At 42.3% G+C, this 23,413-nt stretch overlaps 1 protein-coding gene across 1 annotated transcript; it reads right to left on the bottom strand.

Moving 5' to 3' along the window:
- Positions 1-1,204: 1,204 nt before the first annotated feature.
- Positions 1,205-19,451, bottom strand: LOC139452870 (uncharacterized). Its single transcript, XM_071234510.1, has 11 exons — positions 18,924-19,451; positions 17,883-17,989; positions 17,283-17,453; positions 14,125-14,236; positions 11,843-11,926; positions 10,826-10,863; positions 9,778-9,819; positions 8,917-9,055; positions 7,561-7,681; positions 5,223-5,360; positions 1,205-4,770 (listed from the first exon to the last, which is right to left on the bottom strand). Exons 1-11 carry the CDS (start codon positions 19,008-19,010, stop codon positions 4,634-4,636), a joined length of 1,176 nt encoding a protein of 391 aa, XP_071090611.1. The 5' UTR covers positions 19,011-19,451; the 3' UTR covers positions 1,205-4,633.
- Positions 19,452-23,413: the final 3,962 nt, after the last annotated feature.

Here is a 23,413-nt window from a genome sequence, read left to right as displayed (position 1 = left end):
ACAGAGACTCTGAAACATTCACGTCCATCGTACTGAATACCACTGTGCAAATTAACCATTAATTCGCCATGAAAGCCCGGGGCAACAAACTATCAATGACTGTAAGGATCAGTATATAAAACACACACGAAAGGTGTCACACACGATTTCAGCTCAGTAATACATTACATTAAGCAATAATATTTCGGAATATTGTTATTAGCTGACTGTCCACCTATTTACAGCTCACTCCATTCTGAATGGATGTTTTGTCCAGGAGACATGAAACACTCAGTGACTGCCATCCGTTCATTGCTGCTGGTGTGGTCTTATGGCTTGCATTCGGGCGGTGTTGTTGTGAAGAGACGCCCCGTCTCCGTTGTCTGAAGTAGCATATCATGAGACGGTTTTGAACCGTGACGTCATCATAAAGTGGCGCTGAGTGGGGTACAAAGCCAGTTGACGGCCAGGCACTAAGATGGTTGGGACATCCTAAGACAATATATAATTTGTTCCAGACTAGACTGACCCTAAGACAAATACAAGCTGAATGACAGTATAGATGGGTTATTGATTTTATCTTATTTTATACCTCTATGACATCATGTAACTTCAACAACAAAAGATATCAGTGTTACACAATTCCTCTTGTGTGAGGTTCAGAGCCCATCCATCAACATATCAATTTGATATATGCCTTTTCCTGCAGATATGACTTATGTACTTGGTAGCTAGGGCTTTGTGATGTTCCAATTTGAAACAAATGTCATATTCCTGTTGTTTAAACTGAATATGGGGATAACATATGTTCTATCTCCTGTGAAGCCCCTGCTTCTGTTCATCAAATATCTATTACTTGTAATTGAAGGGCAACTTCACATTTAGGTTTGTGGCCGTACACACACACAAAAAAATGACTAAACATTGTTAGACAAGAAAGCATGAGCATTTCAGTTTATCCATGGTCATAATTGATAGACTGGCGACTTGAAGTACTGTGCGCCAGGCTAAACCTTACCCTGGCCAGTTTTTTCCCCTGGGAAGGCTGGGCCCAAGACCTTGGTGATGACATAAATAACATTCTGGCAGAACAACTCAGATCACATCGAACATTTATGTAATTACCTGCATGGGGCGCAAAGGACAATATATTGGACAAACGGAATATTTGCAAGCTTGAATCCGAGTGCACAAGCAGCAAAAAAAATATCCCAGAATTACCCCGCATACCTGACAGTGCACATCTAAACATGTTACAATTTAGCCTTTTTATACAATATCCATATACAATAGACAAAGGAAAACAACTAAAATAAAACAGTTTATTCATTAATTCAATCATGCCTTAAATACAACATAAATATTACATCACAAGCACATTTGGTTGCCATGTAGCTGCACAAAACCCGTGGACCATCCCCTGCCATTTGGATGACGTCATAACCAATGTAACTGTCACCTGATGTCACAATGGCTGTTACATGACGTCATCATCAGTGTAACTTCATTCTCCCTGATGATACGAATGAAACAGTTTTATATATAACATCATTGGTGATATAACAATAGCCAATGAAAACAATATTGCATGACCATTTTTTAGTAAACATTACATTTAATACTTGGAATATCCTAAATGTTAAATCATGTATCAATGCAAATGACATGTGTTTGAAGGTAACACTTTTTATCACAACAGTTTCCATTTATTTATTTTGACAAATTTTGTACAAAAACATGACTAGTTGATTCACATTTGATTTGTTGAGAATCTCATATTTCATAACCTATAATCAGGGTTTTATTCCTTCATCACAACGTGCTACAATCATTTAAACTAACTAAACTCATCTTCTATTTGAGTTACATCATATTTCCATGTTTATTTCAATTAAACGATTATAAAATAGCAAGTGAAATAAATACAAAAGACTTACAGAAACATTATGAATATCACTTGCAGCATACAAGCTCATCATTTAACATTAACCTTTACATCCTCATTTTCCATACTTATATAAATAGAAACGTTTTACATTTTTCTAACAATATCTAACATATTTGAAGATGAATATATGAAAATGAAGTTTCAAAAGATATGAGAAATATATAAAGTATAGTTTTCCTGAAGAAATTGTGAAGATGGGTGGGGGGGGGAGAAACTTGGCCATCAGAACCTCTTTCCTTGTGTCAATACATGTTTGAACACCTGGGGAAGGTTTGGCCACACTGAAGAAGAACTGGCCCATGATGAGGAGAACTAGCCAAGGGTACGTGGAGTCAAGAGATGAAAGATAGGGCCCAGGCAGAACCTTCCCCACCTCAATTACTTCCCAGGGAAAGACCAGGCCAGGGGGATGTTTCGGCCTGTTACACTGGGGTCATTGCATCAGATTAGGGAAGCTGAAGGCATTGTACTTTCGTTACTTGAGGATGTACTGCAGATGTAGATCATGTCCTCTTTTCTTTCATATATTGCTTGACAATGGTTTAAGGATCTATACTGTGACGTCGCCTTTACAGTAATTAAAGAAGTTGTTATCCATAAACTGTGTCTACTTAAGGAAATGGTGGTGAAGACTCTGCTGCTCTGTCTTTGCAAACACTTTTCTAGTCAATGACACTTTAGAGATTTGTATTGCCGTGACCACAAGAACCATTCTAACTGGAGGTTCTGGAGTCGGATAGTAGCGGAGTGCCAGTGCATAGTACAGATTTGTTGACCACTTTGCAACCCTGTTATAATCTGATACACTTCATTCTTGGTGTTGCCATTTGCTGATAACTGTTCATAAATGTCACAGGCAGGGCTACTCCCAGTTAATGGATAATGCAGTTTAAGCCAGTGTACTGATTTCATGATGCAAAGATTATATTGGAAAGTAATTCATCACAGACACATTTATAATACAATTGTATCATGTACAATCAAAGATTTATAATACGTATTACACAAGCTACATGCAATTCCTCATGTCTACCATGTTCATTCGGTGCATCAGTTATACACATTTATACAGTGACGATGTTACACCGTGTTTACAGCGCTGTTGTCATACCATCATTATGTATTCCAGCTGTTACACCATGTTTACAGTGCTGTTGTCATACCATCATTATATATTCCCGCTGTTATACCATGTTTACAAAACTGTTACACCATCGTTTCACAATCCAGCTGTTATACCATGGTTATATAATCCAGCTATTATACCATGTTTACAGTGCTGTTGTTATGCCATGGTGCTATAATTTAACAGCTATACAATGTTGACAGTGGTGCTGATATACCATGGTTATATAATCCAGCTGCTATACAATGTTGACTGCTGCTTTTATACCATGGTTATATAATCTAACTGCTATACAATGTTGACAGTGCTGATGTTATACCATCATTATATATTCCAGCTATTATACCATGTTTACAGTGCTGTTGTTATACCATCATTATATATTCCAGCTATTATACCATGTTTACAGTGCTGTTGTTATACCATCATTTTATATTCCAGCTATTATACCATGTTTATAGTGCTGTTGTTATACCATCATTTTATATTCCAGCTATTATACCATGTTGACAGTGCTGTTGTTATACCATCATTTTATATTCCAGCTATTATACCATGTTTACAGTGCTGTTGTTATACCATCATTATATATTCCAGCTATTATACCATGTTTATAGTGCTGTTGTTATACCATCATTATATATTCCAGCTATTATACCATGTTTATAGTGCTGTTGTTATACCATCATTTTATATTCCAGCTATTATACTATGTTTACAGTGCTGTTTTTATACCATCATTATATATACAAGCTATTATACCATGTTTACAGTGCTGCTGTTATACCATCATTATATATTCCATCTGTTATACCATGTTTACAAAACTGTTACACCATCGTTTCACAATCTAGCTGTTATACCATGGTTATATAATCCATCTGCTTTACAATGTTGACAGTGCTGCTGTTATGCCATGGTTATATAATCTAACTGCTATACAATGTTGACTGCTGCTGTTATACCATGGTTATATAATCCAGCTGCTATACAATGTTGACTGCTGCTGTTATACCATGGTTATATAATCCAGCTATTATGTACCAAGTTTACAGTGCAGCTGTTATACCATGGTTATATAATCTAGCTATTATGTACCAAGTTTACAGTGCAGCTGTTATACCATGGTTATATAATCCAGCTGCTATACAAAGTTGACAGTGCTGCTGTTATACCATGGTTATAAAATCCACCTATTATGTACCAAGTTGACAGTGATGATGTTATACCATGGTTATATAATCCAGCCATTATGTACCAAGTTTACAGTGCAGCTGTTATACCATGGCCATACAGGTCAGCTGCCACCATTAGCTGTACAGTCCAGTCATGTTTATGTACTGAGAGTTGAACAGAAACATGATAAGTTGCACATCTAATGGGAAAAAGCAACAAGTACCACATATTTTTAATACATTTGATATATTTGTGAAGATGACACTTCATAGTTTTTGCATATTATGCATGCACTGAATGTCAGATATTGATGGGTGTTGTGTGATATGAGCCATATCTCATGACCATATGGAGAACATAGCAATATGATGTGAGTAACACCACCATCTACCATGTCATGACATCTACATCTTGATGACTTGTATCTCCTCTCTGATGGGAGGCTGCTGCTGACTGACCAGATACTGGTCAAGGTTGACCCCCAGGGATTGCAGTTGGGTCAAGTATTGCAGCTTCTGATGGTTAGCTGCACTCTTGTGATCTGAAGACAGAGACATCACAATCACATGCAGATTACACAGCCTCACCATTAAACTGTACTACCCAAGCAATCAGTGGATTCCTAAAGTTAAGATGTGGGCATGATTGGGTCAGAAGTAATACATTATCCTTACATGGTTTCTTGCCTGGAATTCCAGTACAGACACAAATGACTAACTTTGGTGTATGATGAACGTAACTATTCCTGACCTGCGATACACATTTGACAGAGCCAGTACAACAAGGGGAACTCTGATCTGCAGGATGTTGAGGGAGTTGCTGACACCAACAGTCACAAGAATAGGGACAGGGCAGAAAATGAAGCGTAAACACTGACTGTTTCAGTTTTATGTTGTTTGATTTGTACTACTTCAAGAGTAGAGTCCCAAACCTGCCTTGTGCTAAGCATGATTATGAAGCACCAGGTGAGGTTGTACTTAAAGATTGACCTACCCAGGTCAGCTTGGGTCTTCTGGCTGTTTATTTGCAAATCCTGAGTGTGTTTTAGATGCTCCAACTCCAGGTGATGGGTTTGTTTCAGTTCCTGCACCTCTTGTTGATGCTTCTGCTTCATTTCATGCATACTGTGTTCTGTAACAGTAAACTTGACCATTAAACACTGTTCTGTAAGAGTATAAAATTGACCATTAAACACTGTTCTGTGACAGTAAACTTGACCATTAAACACTGTTCTGTGACAGTAAACATGACCATTAAACACTGTTCTGTGACAGTAAACTTGACTATTAAATACTGTTACCTTCTGTGTTAACTCCGTGTTTCAGCCTGGCCTGTTCCTTGAACAGCTTGAAGTGGGACAGAGTTACCTACTGTGTTTCAGTCTGGCCTGCCCCTTGGACAGCTTGAAGTGGGACGGAGTTACCTACTGTGTTTCAGTCTGGCCTGCTCCTTGGACAGCTTGAAGTGGGACGGAGTTACCTACTGTGTTTCAGTCTGGCCTGCCCCTTGGACAGCTTGAAGTGGGACGGAGTTACCTACTGTGTTTCAGTCTGGCCTGCTCCTTGGACAGCTTGAAGTGGGACGGAGTTACCTACTGTGTTTCAGTCTGGCCTGCCCCTTGGACAGCTTGAAGTGGGACGGAGTTACCTACTGTGTTTCAGTCTGGCCTGCCCCTTGGACAGCTTGAAGTGGGACGGAGTTACCTACTGTGTTTCATTCTGGCTTGCTCCTTGGACAGCTTGAAGTGGGACGGAGTTACCTACTGTGTTTCAGTCTGGCCTGCTCCTTGGACAGCTTGAAGTGGGACGGAGTTACCTACTGTGTTTCAGTCTGGCCTGCTCCTTGGACAGCTTGAAGTGGGACGGAGTTACCTACTGTGTTTCTGTCTGGCCTGCTCCTTGAACAGCTTGAAGTGGGACAGAGTTACCTACTGTGCTTCAGTCTGGCCTGCCCCTTGGACAGCTTGAAGTGGGACGGAGTTACCTACTGTGTTTCAGTCTGGCCTGCCCCTTGGACAGCTTGAAGTGGGACGGAGTTACCTACTGTGTTTCAGTCTGGCCTGCCCCTTGGACAGCTTGAAGTGGGACGGAGTTACCTACTGTGTTTCAGTCTGGCCTGCCCCTTGGACAGCTTGAAGTGGGACGGAGTTACCTACTGTGTTTCATTCTGGCTTGCTCCTTGGACAGCTTGAAGTGGGACGGAGTTACCTACTGTGCTTCAGTCTGGCTTACTCCTTGGACAGCTTGAAGTGGGACGGAGTTACCTACTGTGCTTCAGTCTGGCCTGTTCCTTGGACAGCTTGAAGTGGGACGGAGTTACCTACTGTGTTTCAGTCTGGCCTGCTCCTTGGACAGCTTGAAGTGGGACGGAGTTACCTACTGTGTTTCAGTCTGGCCTGCCCCTTGGACAGCTTGAAGTGGGACGGAGTTACCTACTGTGTTTCAGTCTGGCCTGCCCCTTGGACAGCTTGAAGTGGGACGGAGTTACCTACTGTGTTTCATTCTGGCTTGCTCCTTGGACAGCTTGAAGTGGGACGGAGTTACCTACTGTGTTTCAGTCTGGCCTGCTCCTTGGACAGCTTGAAGTGGGACGGAGTTACCTACTGTGTTTCAGTCTGGCCTGCTCCTTGGACACCTTGAAGTGGGACGGAGTTACCTACTGTGTTTCAGTCTGGCCTGCTCCTTGAACAGCTTGAAGTGGGACGGAGTTACCTACTGTGCTTCAGTCTGGCCTGCCCCTTGGACAGCTTGAAGTGGGACGGAGTTACCTACTGTGTTTCAGTCTGGCCTGCCCCTTGGACAGCTTGAAGTGGGACGGAGTTACCTACTGTGTTTCAGTCTGGCCTGCCCCTTGGACAGCTTGAAGTGGGACGGAGTTACCTACTGTGTTTCAGTCTGGCCTGCCCCTTGGACAGCTTGAAGTGGGACGGAGTTACCTACTGTGTTTCATTCTGGCTTGCTCCTTGGACAGCTTGAAGTGGGACGGAGTTACCTACTGTGTTTCAGTCTGGCCTGCCCCTTGGACAGCTTGAAGTGGGACGGAGTTACCTACTGTGTTTCAGTCTGGCCTGCCCCTTGGACAGCTTGAAGTGGGACGGAGTTACCTACTGTGTTTCATTCTGGCTTGCTCCTTGGACAGCTTGAAGTGGGACGGAGTTACCTACTGTGCTTCAGTCTGGCTTACTCCTTGGACAGCTTGAAGTGGGACGGAGTTACCTACTGTGCTTCAGTCTGGCCTGTTCCTTGGACAGCTTGAAGTGGGACGGAGTTACCTACTGTGCTTCAGTCTGGCCTGCTCCTTGGACAGCTTGAAGTGGGACGGAGTTACCTACTGTGTTTCAGTCTGGCCTGCTCCTTGGACAGCTTGAAGTGGGACAGTTTCTGCTCTTGGTCTTCCACCTCAGCCTCTAGCCTCATCTGCGTTCGGGACTCTATGGCATTGTTCTGCATTGCCTGCAATTGGATTTTATGTAGCTAAGACATAGTCTGTGCCAAATGGTTCAAGCATGGTACACATGCTGATGAAGCAGTGTAATCACATGAAACATTATTGTGTTGACATAAATGAAGCAATGTTTTTTCTGGTTCAAGTCTGCTCATGTAAAACTGGTTCAAGTCTTGTGCTGGCCATGTGAGACTGATTCAAGTCTAGTTCTGGGTATGTGACACAGATTCAAGTCTAGTGCTGATGATGTGAGACTGGTTCAAGTCTAGTGCTGACTATGTGAGACTGGTTCAAGTCTAGTGCTGACTATGTGAGACTGGTTCAAGTCTAGTTGAGACCTGTGAGACTGGTTCAAGTCTAGTGCTGACTATGTGAGACTGGTTCAAGTCTAGTGCTGACTACGTGAGACAGATTCAAGTCTCATGCCGACCATGTGAGACTGGTTCAAGTCTAGTGCTGACTATGTGACACAGGTTCAAGTCTAGTGCTGACTATGTGAGACTGGTTCAAGTCTAGTGCTGATTATGTGAGACTGGTTCAAGTCTAGTGCTGACTATGTGAGACTGGTTCAAGTCTAGTGCTGACTATGTGAGACTGGTTCAAGTCTAGTGCTGACTACGTGAGACAGATTCAAGTCTCATGCCGACCATGTGAGACTGGTTCAAGTCTAGTGCTGACTATGTGACACAGGTTCAAGTCTAGTGCTGACTATGTGAGACTGGTTCAAGTCTAGTGCTGACTATGTGAGACTGGTTCAAGTCTAGTGCTGACTATGTGAGACTGGTTCAAGTCTAGTGCTGATTATGTGAGACTGGTTCAAGTCTAGTGCTGACTATGTGACACAGGTTCAAGTCTAGTGCTGACTATGTGAGACTGGTTCAAGTCTAGTGCTGATTATGTGAGACTGGTTCAAGTCTAGTGCTGACTATGTGAGGCTGGTTCAAGTCTAGTGCTGATTATGTGAGACTGGTTCAAGTCTAGTGCTGACTATGTGAGACAGGTTCAAGTCTAGTTGAGACCTGTGAGACTGGTTCAAGTCTAGTGCTGACTATGTGAGACAGGTTCAAGTCTCATACCGACCATGTGACACTGGTTCAAGTCTCGTACCGACCATGTGAGACAAGTTCAAGTCTAGTGCTGACCATGTGAGATTGGTTCGAGTCTAGTGGAGACCTGGTGACTCTGGTTCAACTCTTATGCAGACCATGTTAGGTAGTTACTGTCTAGTATAATGTACACATACCTGTAACTGGTCGCTGGAATGGTAGCCCCTGTACACCACCTTGCCAATGTTAAAACCAACCCTTTCTGAGCGGTGGATCAGTTGAGTGTATGTTCCAAGGTCATTCAATATGCAAGATTTCTCAAGAAAAGCCTCATAGCTGCAACACAAACATGACACTTCACAAATAGGATTACGTATGGAGGTTAAAACCATAACATATTATTAAAAGCAATTCCACAACGTAGGACACTATCAAGTCAAGATAAATGAACTATTTTCATCAAGTGTAACAGAGTAACAAGTAACTGACAATCATAACATGTGAAACAAACTTGAGAAGAGCAACACGATTAGTTTCTTTGATTGTTGTTTAACATCATGCTCAGGCATACTCCAGCCATTAGTTTGTAAATAATCAAGTCAGGACCAGACAACTCAGTGATTGATATTATGATGAATGAGCCATGACATCCTTGTGTGATAAAATGCAATCAAGTGAGTCTGACCTCTACTCATAATCCATCTATAGGTTGCCGGGGACCAGTTCTGACCTCTACTCGTAATCCATCTATAGGTTGCCTGGGACCAATTCTGACCTCTACTCGTAATCCATCTATAGGTTGCCGGGGCCCAGTTCTGACCTCTACTCGTAATCCATCTATAGGTTGCCTCGGACCAGTTCTAACCTCTACTCGTAATCCATCTATAGGTTGCCTGGGACCAATTCTGACCTCTACTCGTAATCCATCTATAGGTTTCCGGGGACCAGTTCTGACCTCTACTCGTAATCCATCTATAGGTTGCCGGGGCCCAGTTCTGACCTGTCCCCTCAGGGAGATCAACACGTGACTGCAGTAACATTACAAGTTGAGCAAGTACCTGAGCTTTCCAACAAAGGCAATGACATCTGCACATACTGCGCTGAAAGAAGAAAAGGATCCAATAAACACAGCAGTCCCACATCTTTGAGGAATAGTTCATCTGGCTAGTATATACTTAAAGTCATAGTACACATAATATATATTTTTCTAACCGAAATATATAAAACTAGAACTTCAACTTGGACAAGAACTCGTCACATAAATGGACATGCCAACTTTGTAATATTCTTAGTGTGAGAGACAGATATCTAAAGTTTAGAAAAGTGATATTTTCACAGCAGTGACAGGACTGGTATATCTTCACTGCAGTGAAAATAACAATTTGCCAGTACTACCGGTAACGAAGTTGCCCGCCAGTGCGTGAAGAGCATTGCCAGGCTAAAGAACATTTCCATTTCCGTGTTAACAGTTATCCAGTAAAATATTTAATTGATAAAAGCTCTTCTCTACTTTATTTGTTTGAAACTCTTCCTATTTTAACAGCCATGCTTAAAAATCATTGCTTAGCAATTGCACCTCCCAGTTTTGTTTGGCGCCATATCTGTTGTCTAAATTTGACGTTTTAATGTGCTTGTAAGTTAGATAAAAGACCTCAAACAGAAAAGGAGTATTCATTAAATCAGAAGGTGTGAAATAAACTCTCAGCAGTGCGTAAATTAAATCAAATTAATTTAAGCATTTTACGGAGTTTATTATTTTTTTAATCATTTTTGAAAATGGGCACTATACATGTATCTTATTTGTTTGCAGGAAGCCATGTGTGAAAAAGGTCTATGTGTACAGTAGGGAGAATTTAGATTTTATGTTTTAATTGTTTTGGGTAATTTTTGTAAACACTATCAACAACAAATGAAGATATATATAATAAATACGACATTTCATGTGTCTCGTAAAATATGCTGTATCTTCTTTTCCACTGCACTCAATGAAAGCTCATTTCAGTAGACACATCAAATATCCTCTATAGAATGACCCTGACTCTGTTTGAGTGTGTTACGTCCAGAGTTGTCTGTCATCATTGAAATGTGGGTGACACGACAACTTACTTGATGAGGTCAGCAATGGGGTCGTGGGTTGTGTCAAGCTGCAAGTACATGAGGCTATAGTTCAACTTCATTCCTTTCAATTACACAGACCAATACAATAGCTTTCATTATTATCACACACAGAAAGACATGATACTATTTTAGAAAGGTAACAAATTCGTAGTACTACAGATATCATACACAATTAAGCCTTGAATATATTGGATAAGGACATAATCTTCATACATTATGTATACAGTATATCGCCGTCTATAAAGCAACCCCATGTATAAGGCGACCGACCCCCTGTACAAACCTTTAAAATCAATGCTAATTTCTATACCCCATCTGCAAAGTGAATCGGAATGAAGCACATCACCTGCGCATACACAATCCCTACATTTGCAATAAAAACAACTTAAAAAATATGACTTTTGGTGAGTCAACGTATGATATTTATGATAAATGTGTCCATTCTCTATCCACTAAAGTTTTTTTCAAGGCTTCAGTAGCGGTAATCTAACCATGGTTGCTGTAAATAACGATGAGTTGTGCGATCTTCAGATCACTTCACATGCAATTTCACCGAAATGAATGTAAACAATATTGAATGAAATTTTGAATAAAATTAATAAAATAGATTAGAAACATAAGTCCAGATATACAATGAACACTTCTTACAACCAGACAGTGTAATTACATGATTAGTTTGTGTACTTCAGTATGTATTTATTGTATCCATGGTATTTCTGGTGTTAGGTGCTCACAGTAATGTCTTTGTGTTGGGGGAAAAACATCAAAATCTTCAACCCTGTGTATAAGATGCCCCCTTGAAAGTCCCTCATTTCTAGGTCGAAAAACTTGTCTTATACACAGCAATATATGGTAATATTGCAATGAGAATTTCCCATGACATCAATCAAATATTTATTATAAGATTTGTTCAATGTTAGATATTAAAACATAAACTCATGACAAGTGATAATTGAGAGCTTGGAGGCGTTCCCCATACTCTGTTAGAGTTGTGTTGTCACCTACCATCTTCACAACATCTACGATGGAGTAGAACAACATCAGCTTTACTGTGATCATGGTGTCATCATTTGTCCGCACATCTCGAACCTGCAACACACACTCTAATGTAACGGATGTTGACATCACTGTCACATCAGGGGGCACAGGGTCTGACGTCACTGTCACATCATGGGGCACAGGGTCTCATGTCACTGTCACATCAGGGGGCACAGTGTCTGACGTCACTGTCACATCAGGGGGCAAAGGGTCTGACGTCACTGTCACATCAGGGGGCACAGTGTATGATGTCACTGTCACATCAGGGGGCAAAGGGTCTGACATCACTGTCACATCAGGGGGCACAGTGTATGATGTCACTGTCACATCAGGGGGCAAAGGGTCTGACATCACTGTCACATCAGGGGGCACAGGGTCTCACGTCACTGTCACATCAGGTGCCACAGGGTCTCATGTCACTGTCACTTCAGGGGGCACAGGGTCTGACGTCACTGTCACATCAGGGAACACAGTGTATGATGTCACTGTCACATCAGGGGGCAAAGGGTCTGACGTCACTGTCACATCAGGGGGCACAGTGTATGATGTCACTGTCACATCAGGGGGCAAAGGGTCTGACGTCACTGTCACATCAGGGAACACAGTGTATGATGTCAATGTCACATCAGGGGGCACAGGGTCTCACGTCACTGTCACATCAGGGGGCAAAGGGTCTGATGTCACTGTCACATCAGAGGGCACTGGGTCTCACATCACTGTCACATCAGGTGCCACAGGGTCTCATGTCACTGTCACTTCAGGGGGCACAGGGTCTGACGTCACTGTCACATCAGGGAACACAGTGTATGATGTCACTGTCACATCAGGGGGCAAAGGGTCTGACGTCACTGTCACATCAGGGGGCACAGTGTATGATGTCACTGTCACATCAGGGGGCAAAGGGTCTGACATCACTGTCACATCAGGGGGCACAGGGTCTGACATCACTGTCACATCAGGGGGCACAGGGTCTGACGTCACTGTCACATCAGGGGGCAAAGGGTCTGACATCACTGTCACATCAGGGGGCACAGTGTATGATGTCAATGTCACATCAGGGGGCAAAGGGTCTCACGTCACTGTCACATCAGGGTCACAGGGTCTGACATCACTGTCACATCAGGGGGCAAAGGGTCTGACGTCACTGTCACATCAGGGGGCAAAGGGTCTCACGTCACTGTCACATCAGGTGCCACAGGGTCTCATGTCACTGTCACATCAGGGGGCACAGGGTCTCACGTCACTGTCACATCAGGGGGCAAAGGGTCTGACGTCACTGTCACATCAGGGGGCACAGGGTCTCATGTCACTGTCACATCAGGGGGCACAGGGTCTGACGTCACTGTCACATCAGGGGCAAAGGGTCTCACATCACTGTCACATCAGGGGGCACAGGGTCTCATGTCACTGTCACATCAGGGGGCACAGTGTATGATGTCACTGTCACATCAGGGGGCACAGGGTCTGACGTCACTGTCACATCAGGGGGCACAGTGTATGATGTCACTGTCACATCAGGGGGCAAAGGGTCTGACATCACTGTCACATCAGGGGGCACAGGGTCTGACGTCACTGTCACATCAGGGGGCAAAGGGTCTGATGTCACTGTCACATCAGGGGGCACAGGGTCTGACGTCACTGTCACATCGGGTGCCACAGGGTCTCATGTCAGTGTCACATCAGGGGGCAAAGGGTCTGACGTCACTGTCACATCGGGGGGCACAGTGTATGATGTCACTGTCACATCAGGGGGCAAAGGGTCTGACGTCACTGTCACATCAGGGTCACAGGGTCTGATGTCACTGTCACATCAGGGGGCAGAGTGTATGATGTCACTGTCACATCAGGGGGCACAGGGTCTGACATCACTGTCACATCAGGGGGCACAGGGTCTGACATCACTGTCACATCATGGGGCACAGGGTCTGACGTCACTGTCCCATTGGGGAGCACAGGGTCTGACGTCACTGTCACATCAGGGGGCGCAGGGTCTGACGTCACTGTCACATGAGGGGGCAAAGGGTCTGACGTCACCGTCACATCAGGGTCACAGGGTCTGACATCACTGTCACATCAGGGTCACAGGGTCTGACGTCACTGTCCCATTGGGGAGCACAGGGTCTGACGTCACTGTCACATCAGGGGGCACAGGGTCTGACGACACTGTCACATCAGGGGGCACAGGGTCTCACGTCACTGTCACATTAGAGGAAAAACAGATTTGCTAGGAGGGATCTACTCCTACTCACATTATAATAGAACTGATCTGGGATGACTGTGAGCTGGGTGAACTTGTTGTATGCGGGGATCATCCGGCCCTGGTTGTCCAGGTCACTGCCATGCCAGCTAAACGTATGCATCCTGGAAACAGCAGAGGAGAATACTACAACAGTCTTATAGTCATAGCGGGCCATTTAAATGTGTGCATCCTGCAAACAGCACAGGAGAATACTACAACAGTTTTATATTCTTAGCAGGCCACTTAAATGTGTGCATCCTGCAAACAGCACAGGAGAATACTACAACAGACTTATAGTCTTAGCGGGCTACTTGATTGTAAGCATCCTGCAAACAGAAGAGGAGAATACTACAACAGTCTTATAGTCTTAGCGGGCCAACTGAATGTGTGCATCCTGCAAACAGCAGAGGAAAATACAACAACAGTTTTATAGTCTTAGCGGGCCACTTGATTGTGTGCATCCTGCAAACAGCACAGGAGAATACTACAACAGTCTCATAGTCTTAGCGGGCCACTTGATTGTAAGCATCCTGCAAACAGCACAGGAGAATACTACAACAGTCTTATAGTCTTAGCGGGCCACTTGATTGTGAGCATCCTGCAAACAGCACAGGAGAATACTACAACAGTCTTATAGTCTTAGCGGGCCACTTGATTGTAAGCATCCTGCAAACAGCACAGGAGAATACTACAACAGTCTTATAGTCTTAGCGGGCCACTTGATTGTGAGCATCCTGCAAACAGCACAGGAGAATACTACAACAGTCTTATAGTCTTAGCGGGCCACTTGATTGTGTGCATCCTGCAAACAGCAGAGGAGAATACTACAACAGTCTTGTAGTCTTAGCGGGCCACTTGATTGTAAGCATTCTGCAAACAGCAGAGGAGAATACTACAACAGTCTCATAGTCTGAGCGGGCCGATTATGTGCATCCTGCAAACAGCACAGGAGAATACTACAACAGTCTTATAGTCTTAGCAGGCCACTTGATTGTGTGCATCCTGCAAACAGCACAGGAGAATACTACAACAGTTTTATAGTCTTAGCGGGCCAACTGAATGTGTGCATCCTGCAAACAGCACAGGAGAATACTACAACAGTCTTATAGTCTTAGCGGGCCACTTGATTGTGTGCATCCTGCAAACAGCACAGGAGAATACTACAACAGTTTTATAGTCTTAGCGGGCCAACTGAATGTGTGCATCATGCGAACAGCAGAGGAGAATACTACAACAGTCTTATAGTCTTAGCGAGCCACTTGATTGTGTGCATCCTGCAAACAGCACAGGAGAATACTACAACAGTCTTATAGTCTTAGCGGGCCAACTGAATGTGTGCATCCTGCGAACAGCAGAGGAGAATACTACAACAGTCTTATAGTCTTAGTGAGCCACTTGACTAAGTGCATCCTGCGAACAGCACAGGAGAATACTACAACAGTCTTATGGTCTTAGCAAGCCACTTGACTGTGTGCATCCTGCAAACAGCACAGGAGAATACTACAACAGTCTTGTAGTCTTAGCGGGCCACTTGATTGTAAGCATTCTGCAAACAGCAGAGGAGAATACTACAACAGTTTTATAGTCTTAGCGGGCCAACTGAATGTGTGCATCATGCGAACAGCACAGGAGAATACTACAACAGTCTTATAGTCTTAGCGAGCCACTTGACTGTGTGCATCCTGCAAACAGCACAGGAGAATACTACAACAGTTTTATAGTCTTAGCGGGCGACTTGATTGTGTGCATCCTGCAAACAGCATAGGAGAATACTACAACAGTCATAGTCTTAGCAGGCCAACTGAATGTGTGCATCCTGCGAACAGCAGAGGAGAATACTACAACAGTCTCATAGTCTTAGCGGGCCACTTGATTGTAAGCATCCTGCAAACAGCACAGGAGAATACTACAACAGTCTTATGGTCTTAGCGGCCCACTTGATTGTGTGCATACTGCACACAGCAGAGGAGAATACTACAACAGTCTTATAGTCTGAGCGGGCCACTTGATTGTGTGCATCCTGCAAACAGCAGAGGAGAATACTACAACAGTCTTATAGTCTTAGCAGGCCACTTGATTGTGTGCATCCGGCAAACAGCACAGGAGAATACTACAACAGTCTTATAGTCTTAGCAGGCCACTTTATTGTGTGCATCCTGCAAACAGCACAGGAGAATACTACAACAGTCTTATAGTCTTAGCAGGCCACTTGATTGTGTGCATCCTGCAAACAGCACAGGAGAATACTACAACAGTCTTATAGTCTTAGCGGGCCACTTGATTGTGTGCATCCTGCAAACAGCACAGGAGAATACTACAACAGTCTTATAGTCTTAGCGGGCCAACTGAATGTGTGCATCCTGCAAACAGCAGAGGAGAATACTACAACAGTTTTATAGTCTTAGCGGGCCAACTGAATGTGTGGATCCTGCGAACAGCACAGGAGAATACTACAACAGTCTTATAGTCTTAGCGAGCCACTTGATTGTGTGCATCCATCAAACAGCACAGGAGAATACTACAACAGTCTTATAGTCTTAGCGGGCCAACTGAATGTGTGCATCCTGCAAACAGCAGAGGAGAATACTACAACAGTTTTATAGTCTTAGCGGGCCACCTGATTGTGTGCATCCTGCAAACAGCACAGGAGAATACTACAACAGTCTTATAGTCTTAGCGAGCCACTTGATTGTGTGCATCCTGCAAACAGCACAGGAGAATACTACAACAGTCTTATAGTCTTAGCGGGCCAACTGAATGTGTGCATCCTGCAAACAGCACAGGAGAATACTACAACAGTCTTATAGTCTTAGCAGGCGACTTGATTATGTGCATCCCGCAAACAGCACAGCAGAATACTACAACAGTCTTATAGTCTTAGCAGGCCACTTGATTGTGTGCATCCTGCAAACAGCACAGGAGAATACTACAACAGTCTTATAGTCTTAGCAGGCCACTTGATTGTGTGCATCCTGCAAACAGCACAGGAGAATACTACAACAGTCTTATAGTCTTAGCGGGCCACTTGATTGTGTGCATCCTGCAAACAGCACAGGAGAATACTACAACAGTCTCATAGTATTGCTTGGTTAGTGGTTCAGCTATAGTTTTGTGATGAATATAAATTTGGTACGTCAATCCAATAGATCCAGCTACGGAACTTCTTACCACTCTTCTGCCTGGGGAACAAACACTACGGGCCCCTGTATGACCCGACGCTGAACATCGCTGTCCTTCAGCCTCTTGTAGACCACTACCATGTGGTTGGCATCCAGCTTCCATGCATTTTCTGTCTTGATGGAGTCGAGAATCAGAGGGTTGAAGAAAACCTCACACGGTCTGGCAATATCAACATGATCAATACAAAAATATACCACTGGCCAACAGTTTTACAAACATTTTGAATATATGATAAATCATACTATATACTAACCATCCACAACATGGTACATAAAATTAATAGTATCAATAGATATTTGATGAAGGATGGAAGGCAAGGATGGAAACTGGACTTTCAAAGTCAGTTAACTCTCTTGCCTCGGGAAGATGCCATTCCTATATCCCCATCCCATTTCATGTATACAGCTTTTGAGTTATGCCCCAGAAACAAACCCTCATTTGAACCTGAGCTGTGGTCATGGAACATGATAAAAAAATTTAAATTCCTAAATAGCAAAAGGCACATGTTTATGTCTAGATGGACATCTGATGGGGAGGTGTGGTGTTATTGCAACATGCATGCTGAAAACCTATACCGTGGACACATACCCCTGCTTGTGTTTCACCACACCATCCTTGTCTTTCATCACAAGATACTGGTTGGCATCAGCTGTGTAGCGGTCCAGAAGGTGCAGGCGCTTCCGGAACAGATAAATCTGAAGGATCAACAGTGACTGATTATCCCCGGCACAGAGGCTTTACTGCATGATGTAACACTGGGTGAGCATTTTATCAGTACTCAAGTGGATATAACATTTATGATCATATAATGATAATGGGTAGGTTTTTCGGGAAGATAAAGCCAATGGACAAAAAAGTTTGGGTTCATACAAAGATAAAGATGCAAATATACACAAAGAAAAAAGTTAAGCACACCCAAAAATATTTCATTATTGTTTGGTCCCAATATTTGCAAAAGTCATGAAAGATATAATAACAGGAAGAATAATGTTTTCTCGAGATGATATAATCAGTCATGCGTGACGAAAGCTCACGTGCCATGCATGGTATGCCCGTGCAGCATGCTACCCTCGGGTGTCTCTAAAAGCAGTATATCCGGACATTAAAATTGCTTTCTTAACCTCGGTTTCAAACAGTGATTCCATGACATTGTGTGACCATGGCACGAAGGCGATTATCAAACGCCACAAGATGGCAAATAATCGGCATGCATAACGCACAAATGTCTTGGAATGCCACTGGTCGGAATTTGGGATATCATCACACTGTCGTAAGCCATTTAGTTGAGAAACATGCTCAGACCGGTGATGTACAGGACCATCCCAGATCTGGAAGACCTCCTGTGACAACACATCGCAAAGACAGGGAACTTCTTCGTCTCATACATTTAGAACCCTTTTTAACAAGCATGTTTGTTATAATGTTATCATGTTTGTGTGTTTTGGGGCGGTAATCTGGAAATTGTTTGCAATGAGCAATTACTTATTTCATTTTGTTGGTGAATATCTGTGGAGTCTAATTTAAGAAATTCCGCCATGTAAACATATGCACAGACTTTGGTGGCATGCAGACTTTGATGACACGGCTGTATAGCAGGGACATGAGGAGGCAAGCATTCTGCCGACTTACTCTCTGTGGTCCAATCACGAGAGACCCCTCTCCAAGGTGATTGTAGACAACAGCTTGCTCCCCTTCTTTCACAGTCTTGAACTTCATCTTGTATTTAGACTCTTGGTAGAACTAGTAAGGTTTGTCGTGTTTCGTTCGGTTCTTGGCCAGAAATTACTGTTTATACACGACCTGCAAAATACACACAGACAGGATACACAGCAGCCTGGCGAATCACCCAGTCCCATATAACACATACAAACATGATCACGAAATCCTCACTTCGTCTGTGCTCAGGGCTGTTACCGTTCCCTTTGGCAGCTTCGTGAATAACTTCGACCTGGTCTGAGTCTGACAATGCCGAGATATAATGTATTCCAAACTAGCAGTAGACATCAGTTACCAGAATTAGATACATTCAGAAATCGTGATACAAAGCAAACGTCGTGACTCGTTGTTCTATATCCGTGTCGCTCATGTTTGTTTACATTATGACTTCCTGGTGCATTCGGATATCATCGTATTCTATCGCATAGCAATCGGAACACACTTTCTAATTCACGTGGAAAGGCACACGGGAACTCGATGATAGCGTGTATAGAGAAAACAAATCACACACCTCTATATAGTCTGTATAAAAGGGTGTCTTTTTTCTATACGAATATATTATGTCATACACGCTATCATCAGAGACCATAGACTATATGGTCTCTGCTATCATCGAGTTCCTTTGGATAGGCATGGTAATGGGGTTGGATTCCAATCAAAATGCACCAGTCGTATTGGTGATAACGGCCCATTTTATTGAATTGTAGTCAAAACGGCCTAGTAACAGAATGGACTCAAAACTGAACAAGTCCATTTGGCCTTGCAACCAAGCAGTTTAATGGGCGCGGCTCGCCCTCTACCAACAGCTCAATTGACGCGCTATAGCACTACCGCTGTCTCGCTATACCGTTACGTGGCTCACGCGCGAGGGCACTCGGCCGCACTCATCTCAGAGAACCCATAACAGCTCATAATTCTGTGAACATAAAAAAATCTGCCTCCATCGGCCTGTAGAAAAAATAACTCAGCCTCAATAAAAAGTCTCGGCCACCTGAACATCAATATAGAGTATTTCGTTTACAAAGTCATAATCTTTGACAGAGAGACATGCCCATGAGAGGCATTATGTCTGTAACTATTATTTATTAAAAATCATTTCAAATCTTCTATTTCAAGAGAACATATATAAGTCACTGTATTGTAGCCTTGGACAAGGTATCCTTGATCTGGACCAATGTCAAGGAAGATACTTGTATTGTCAAAAGGCACGAATTAATTAATTATAATAACATCATTACAAGTTATTCCATGGGAATAAAGTTGGCCTAAATGTACCCTATTTCAGTTGGACATGCATCAGTTATGAGGATGGAGGGTTTGTTGTGGTCGAATGGCAAGGATGGGGGTTGCCTTGTCGTTTCGATTGCCTGTTGGCAATTGTTGGACCATTCGCAAAAATGCGTGTTTTTTCAGAAGGTTGCAATTGTGAGTGGAGGCGATATCAGAGAAGTTTGCCATATGATTGCGATAAATAACAGGTCAAACCTAAGAAATGACGTATGTCGTGGACATTTTTAGGGGATAGGATCCCTGGGACTTAATATATATTTGAAGGATCCAAAGGGATGTCATCTTTGCTGAAAATATGCCTTAATTATAGATGTCTAGTTTTGTCGCGAATTTACATTTGCTTGGTTTTCGAGAGAGTGCTGCTTCTTTGATCTTTTGGAATACTGCCTTGGGGTTTTAATTGTTCTGGAAACATTTCAAGAAATATTATGATGTCATCTACATATATTAATATAATTATAGTGCAAATCATTTAAAATACTTTCATTCAAAATAGTGCAAAACATTTCAATACTTTTAGTTAAAATTTCACTGATCTAAATACCTAATTTAAAATTTCATTGATCTAAATGCCTAATTGGTTCAACTTGTTTCCAAGTGCACCGACATTCTATGCCCTTTGTCTGTTTAGTATATTCAGCAACTATTCGGCGTATCCCCTCCTATCATAAGCCCCCTCCGGGCAGAACTCTTAATCTCTATAGCACTATCCACAAATGTCAATTAACACCTCCTTATGTCGGGGACCTTACGTATATACATACACGTGGGACAGTTACCCTAAATAATGTAATGAATGTTTTACCTCTATCTATAAAACCTGACTGAAATCATAAAACAAATCCTGGTATCAACAATTATAAAACGTAGATAATTTTGCAGTGGCTTAATCATATACAAGGAATTGGATACACCACAAAGAATCTTCTTCGCTTGTATAGCAGCATTACCAACACGTTGATGCCGTGATAAAGATCTTGTGAAAAAACACCCAACTATTTGTAGAATGAAATAGTTTCAAGCTGAGTGCCATACAAATACCATTTTTATGTCTGGATAGTATAACACCATTTTTAAAAACAGCATTTTTCGTTTTTTTCTAAGTTCACAGATATCTGGTGACTTTCATAGAAACACTCCAAAATGTTTTTGTAAACCATACACAGAATCTGCAAGTAGCACTTCGTCATCTGCAAATAATAATAGAAATAGTTGTATAATATCCAGATGCATCTGTATCCTATGTTCAAAGTTTGATCCGATTTCTAAAGCTAACTCATTAAAAACACACACCCTTGTCTTTCACCAAATGGACAATCAAAATCTTGTATTCGCGTACTCGGCCCTTTACACACGTATAGATGGATGTGACAGCATTAAGTATTTTCGGCGAAATGCCTCTTACATTTCAGTACAAGCCATAGCTTGGATCTGTCAACAAGATCAAAAGCCTTTCTGAAATATGCCATAAAGCTCACCTTTCTTTCTTGAAAATAACGCTGAATAATAGCTCGGAGGGTGAACATGAACAGTGCTATAACCTTGCCTAAAACCTGCTTGTGACTCCATTATTGTGTCATAAGAATCAACCCAGAATGTTAATATGTTATTGAATATTGATGCATACAATTTGCTAAATGTGCTGAGAAGAGATATTCCTCTATAGTTAGGCTCTTTAGAATCACCTTACTTATACACGGGTACATTCACTGCCGTATTCCAGCTGTCTGGAAAAATAGATGAGTCAAACAATATGTTAAACAACAGTTTAACAGTATGGCAACACTGCATCCATTGAGTGCTTGAAGAATTCAGGTAGTAAAGTATCTTCACCAGATGACTTTGAAGTTTCTAATTCATTGATAACAATGCTAATTTTCTCCTTCGTAATTGTTGAGTCCAGAATACCAGTATCCATTTCATCAAAGTCAAAGTCACAGTTATAATCTAACTGCCAACATGATTCCTCATCATTACGCTCGCCTTTTAATAATGCAGTAAATGGGAAAACCATTCATCCATGGATACCGATGCTTGGTTAACATGGAAATCATATTTTATTATAATATAAGCTGTGTTTTTCTCATATTTATTATTATCCCAATCAATTACGATAAGATAAAGGCAATGCTTTACGCGCTGTTTTAAGTATTCGTACACAACTATACGTATCCAATGCTGAAATCAGATGTTGAACATGACTGCTGTACTATACATCCAGGAGTACATTACAGTATATCTAACACAGTAAGCCGCATATTCGTCATTGTTTTACCAAGAGTTATAATGGGATTTACTTCCTCAAATATGAATGTGTAATCTGAACGATTTAACTGGACCTGCTTTGGACTCCCAACAATCTGAGAACTATAATCGTTTTATCAACCATCTGACCAGGACATGTTGTAAAGGTTATTACATACACAAACATGTCGTACGATTTGGATAAACAAAAGTGAAACTTGTGGCGGCAGGCTGTATTTGTATTCCCACGTGTGTCCCGTCCGTTATATAGGGGGTTACAACTGGAGGGTGTCCTCGGTGTCGGTTTGTTCATCGCTGTATTTAATAACTAAAATGGATGCTTGTGTAATCATCCCCATGGTAACGAAGGACAACAGTCATGTCGGGTTTTCTGTTTGTTGATCAAACGGTCGGTCCAATGAACTATAACTGAACGTCATCAGGTTGTATTGATCAGAAGTCTAGTTAATTAAGTGTACAAACTTCGATCTTCCCAGTCAGTGACTGGGAGGCCAGCACGTGTCAGTCACCATCAAACTCCAAACACAAACTAGTCATCTAACGAACCAATTCCGTAAATACTCTTTGAGATTACATTTGCCAGACGTGTGCTTACACAGCTTTGAGGTGGAATGTTATTGCCAAGGCGAATGTATTTCGCTTGATTAGATGAAATACATTTTAGTACATGTTCTTTCAACGACACAGTTGAATCGTGTTCGCGGACCATAAAGCGAACAAGGAACGCATGGGCTTTATAACTTGAACTTTCCTAGATAGCTCGCATGGCTTTTTGAAGTCTGTGATTAACATGCTGTGATGCTGTGATTAACACAAGGATGTATGTTCAGTAAACGAAGGCCCAAAAG

This window comes from Haliotis cracherodii, unplaced genomic scaffold, assembly GCF_022045235.1.
Source record: "Haliotis cracherodii isolate W230 unplaced genomic scaffold, xgHalCrac1.p SCAF_9, whole genome shotgun sequence".
Lineage (NCBI taxonomy): Eukaryota > Metazoa > Mollusca > Gastropoda > Lepetellida > Haliotidae > Haliotis > Haliotis cracherodii.
Note: the sequence above shows the minus strand (reverse complement) of the source record. Positions and strands in the feature narration are given on the sequence as shown.

Bases quoted from the DNA above. Each gene is read 5' to 3' on its own strand.
- LOC139452870 (XM_071234510.1), bottom strand. From the start codon at position 19,010: ATGAAGTTCAAGACTGTGAAAGAAGGGGAGCAAGCTGTTGTCTACAAT. The intron at 14,237-17,282 runs GTAAGAAGTTCC...TGCTGTTTCCAG, and splicing joins GTTCCCCAGGCAGAAGAGTG to GATGCATACGTTTAGCTGGC. The intron at 9,820-10,825 runs GTAAGTTGTCGT...TTCTTCTTTCAG, and splicing joins CCCATTGCTGACCTCATCAA to CGCAGTATGTGCAGATGTCA.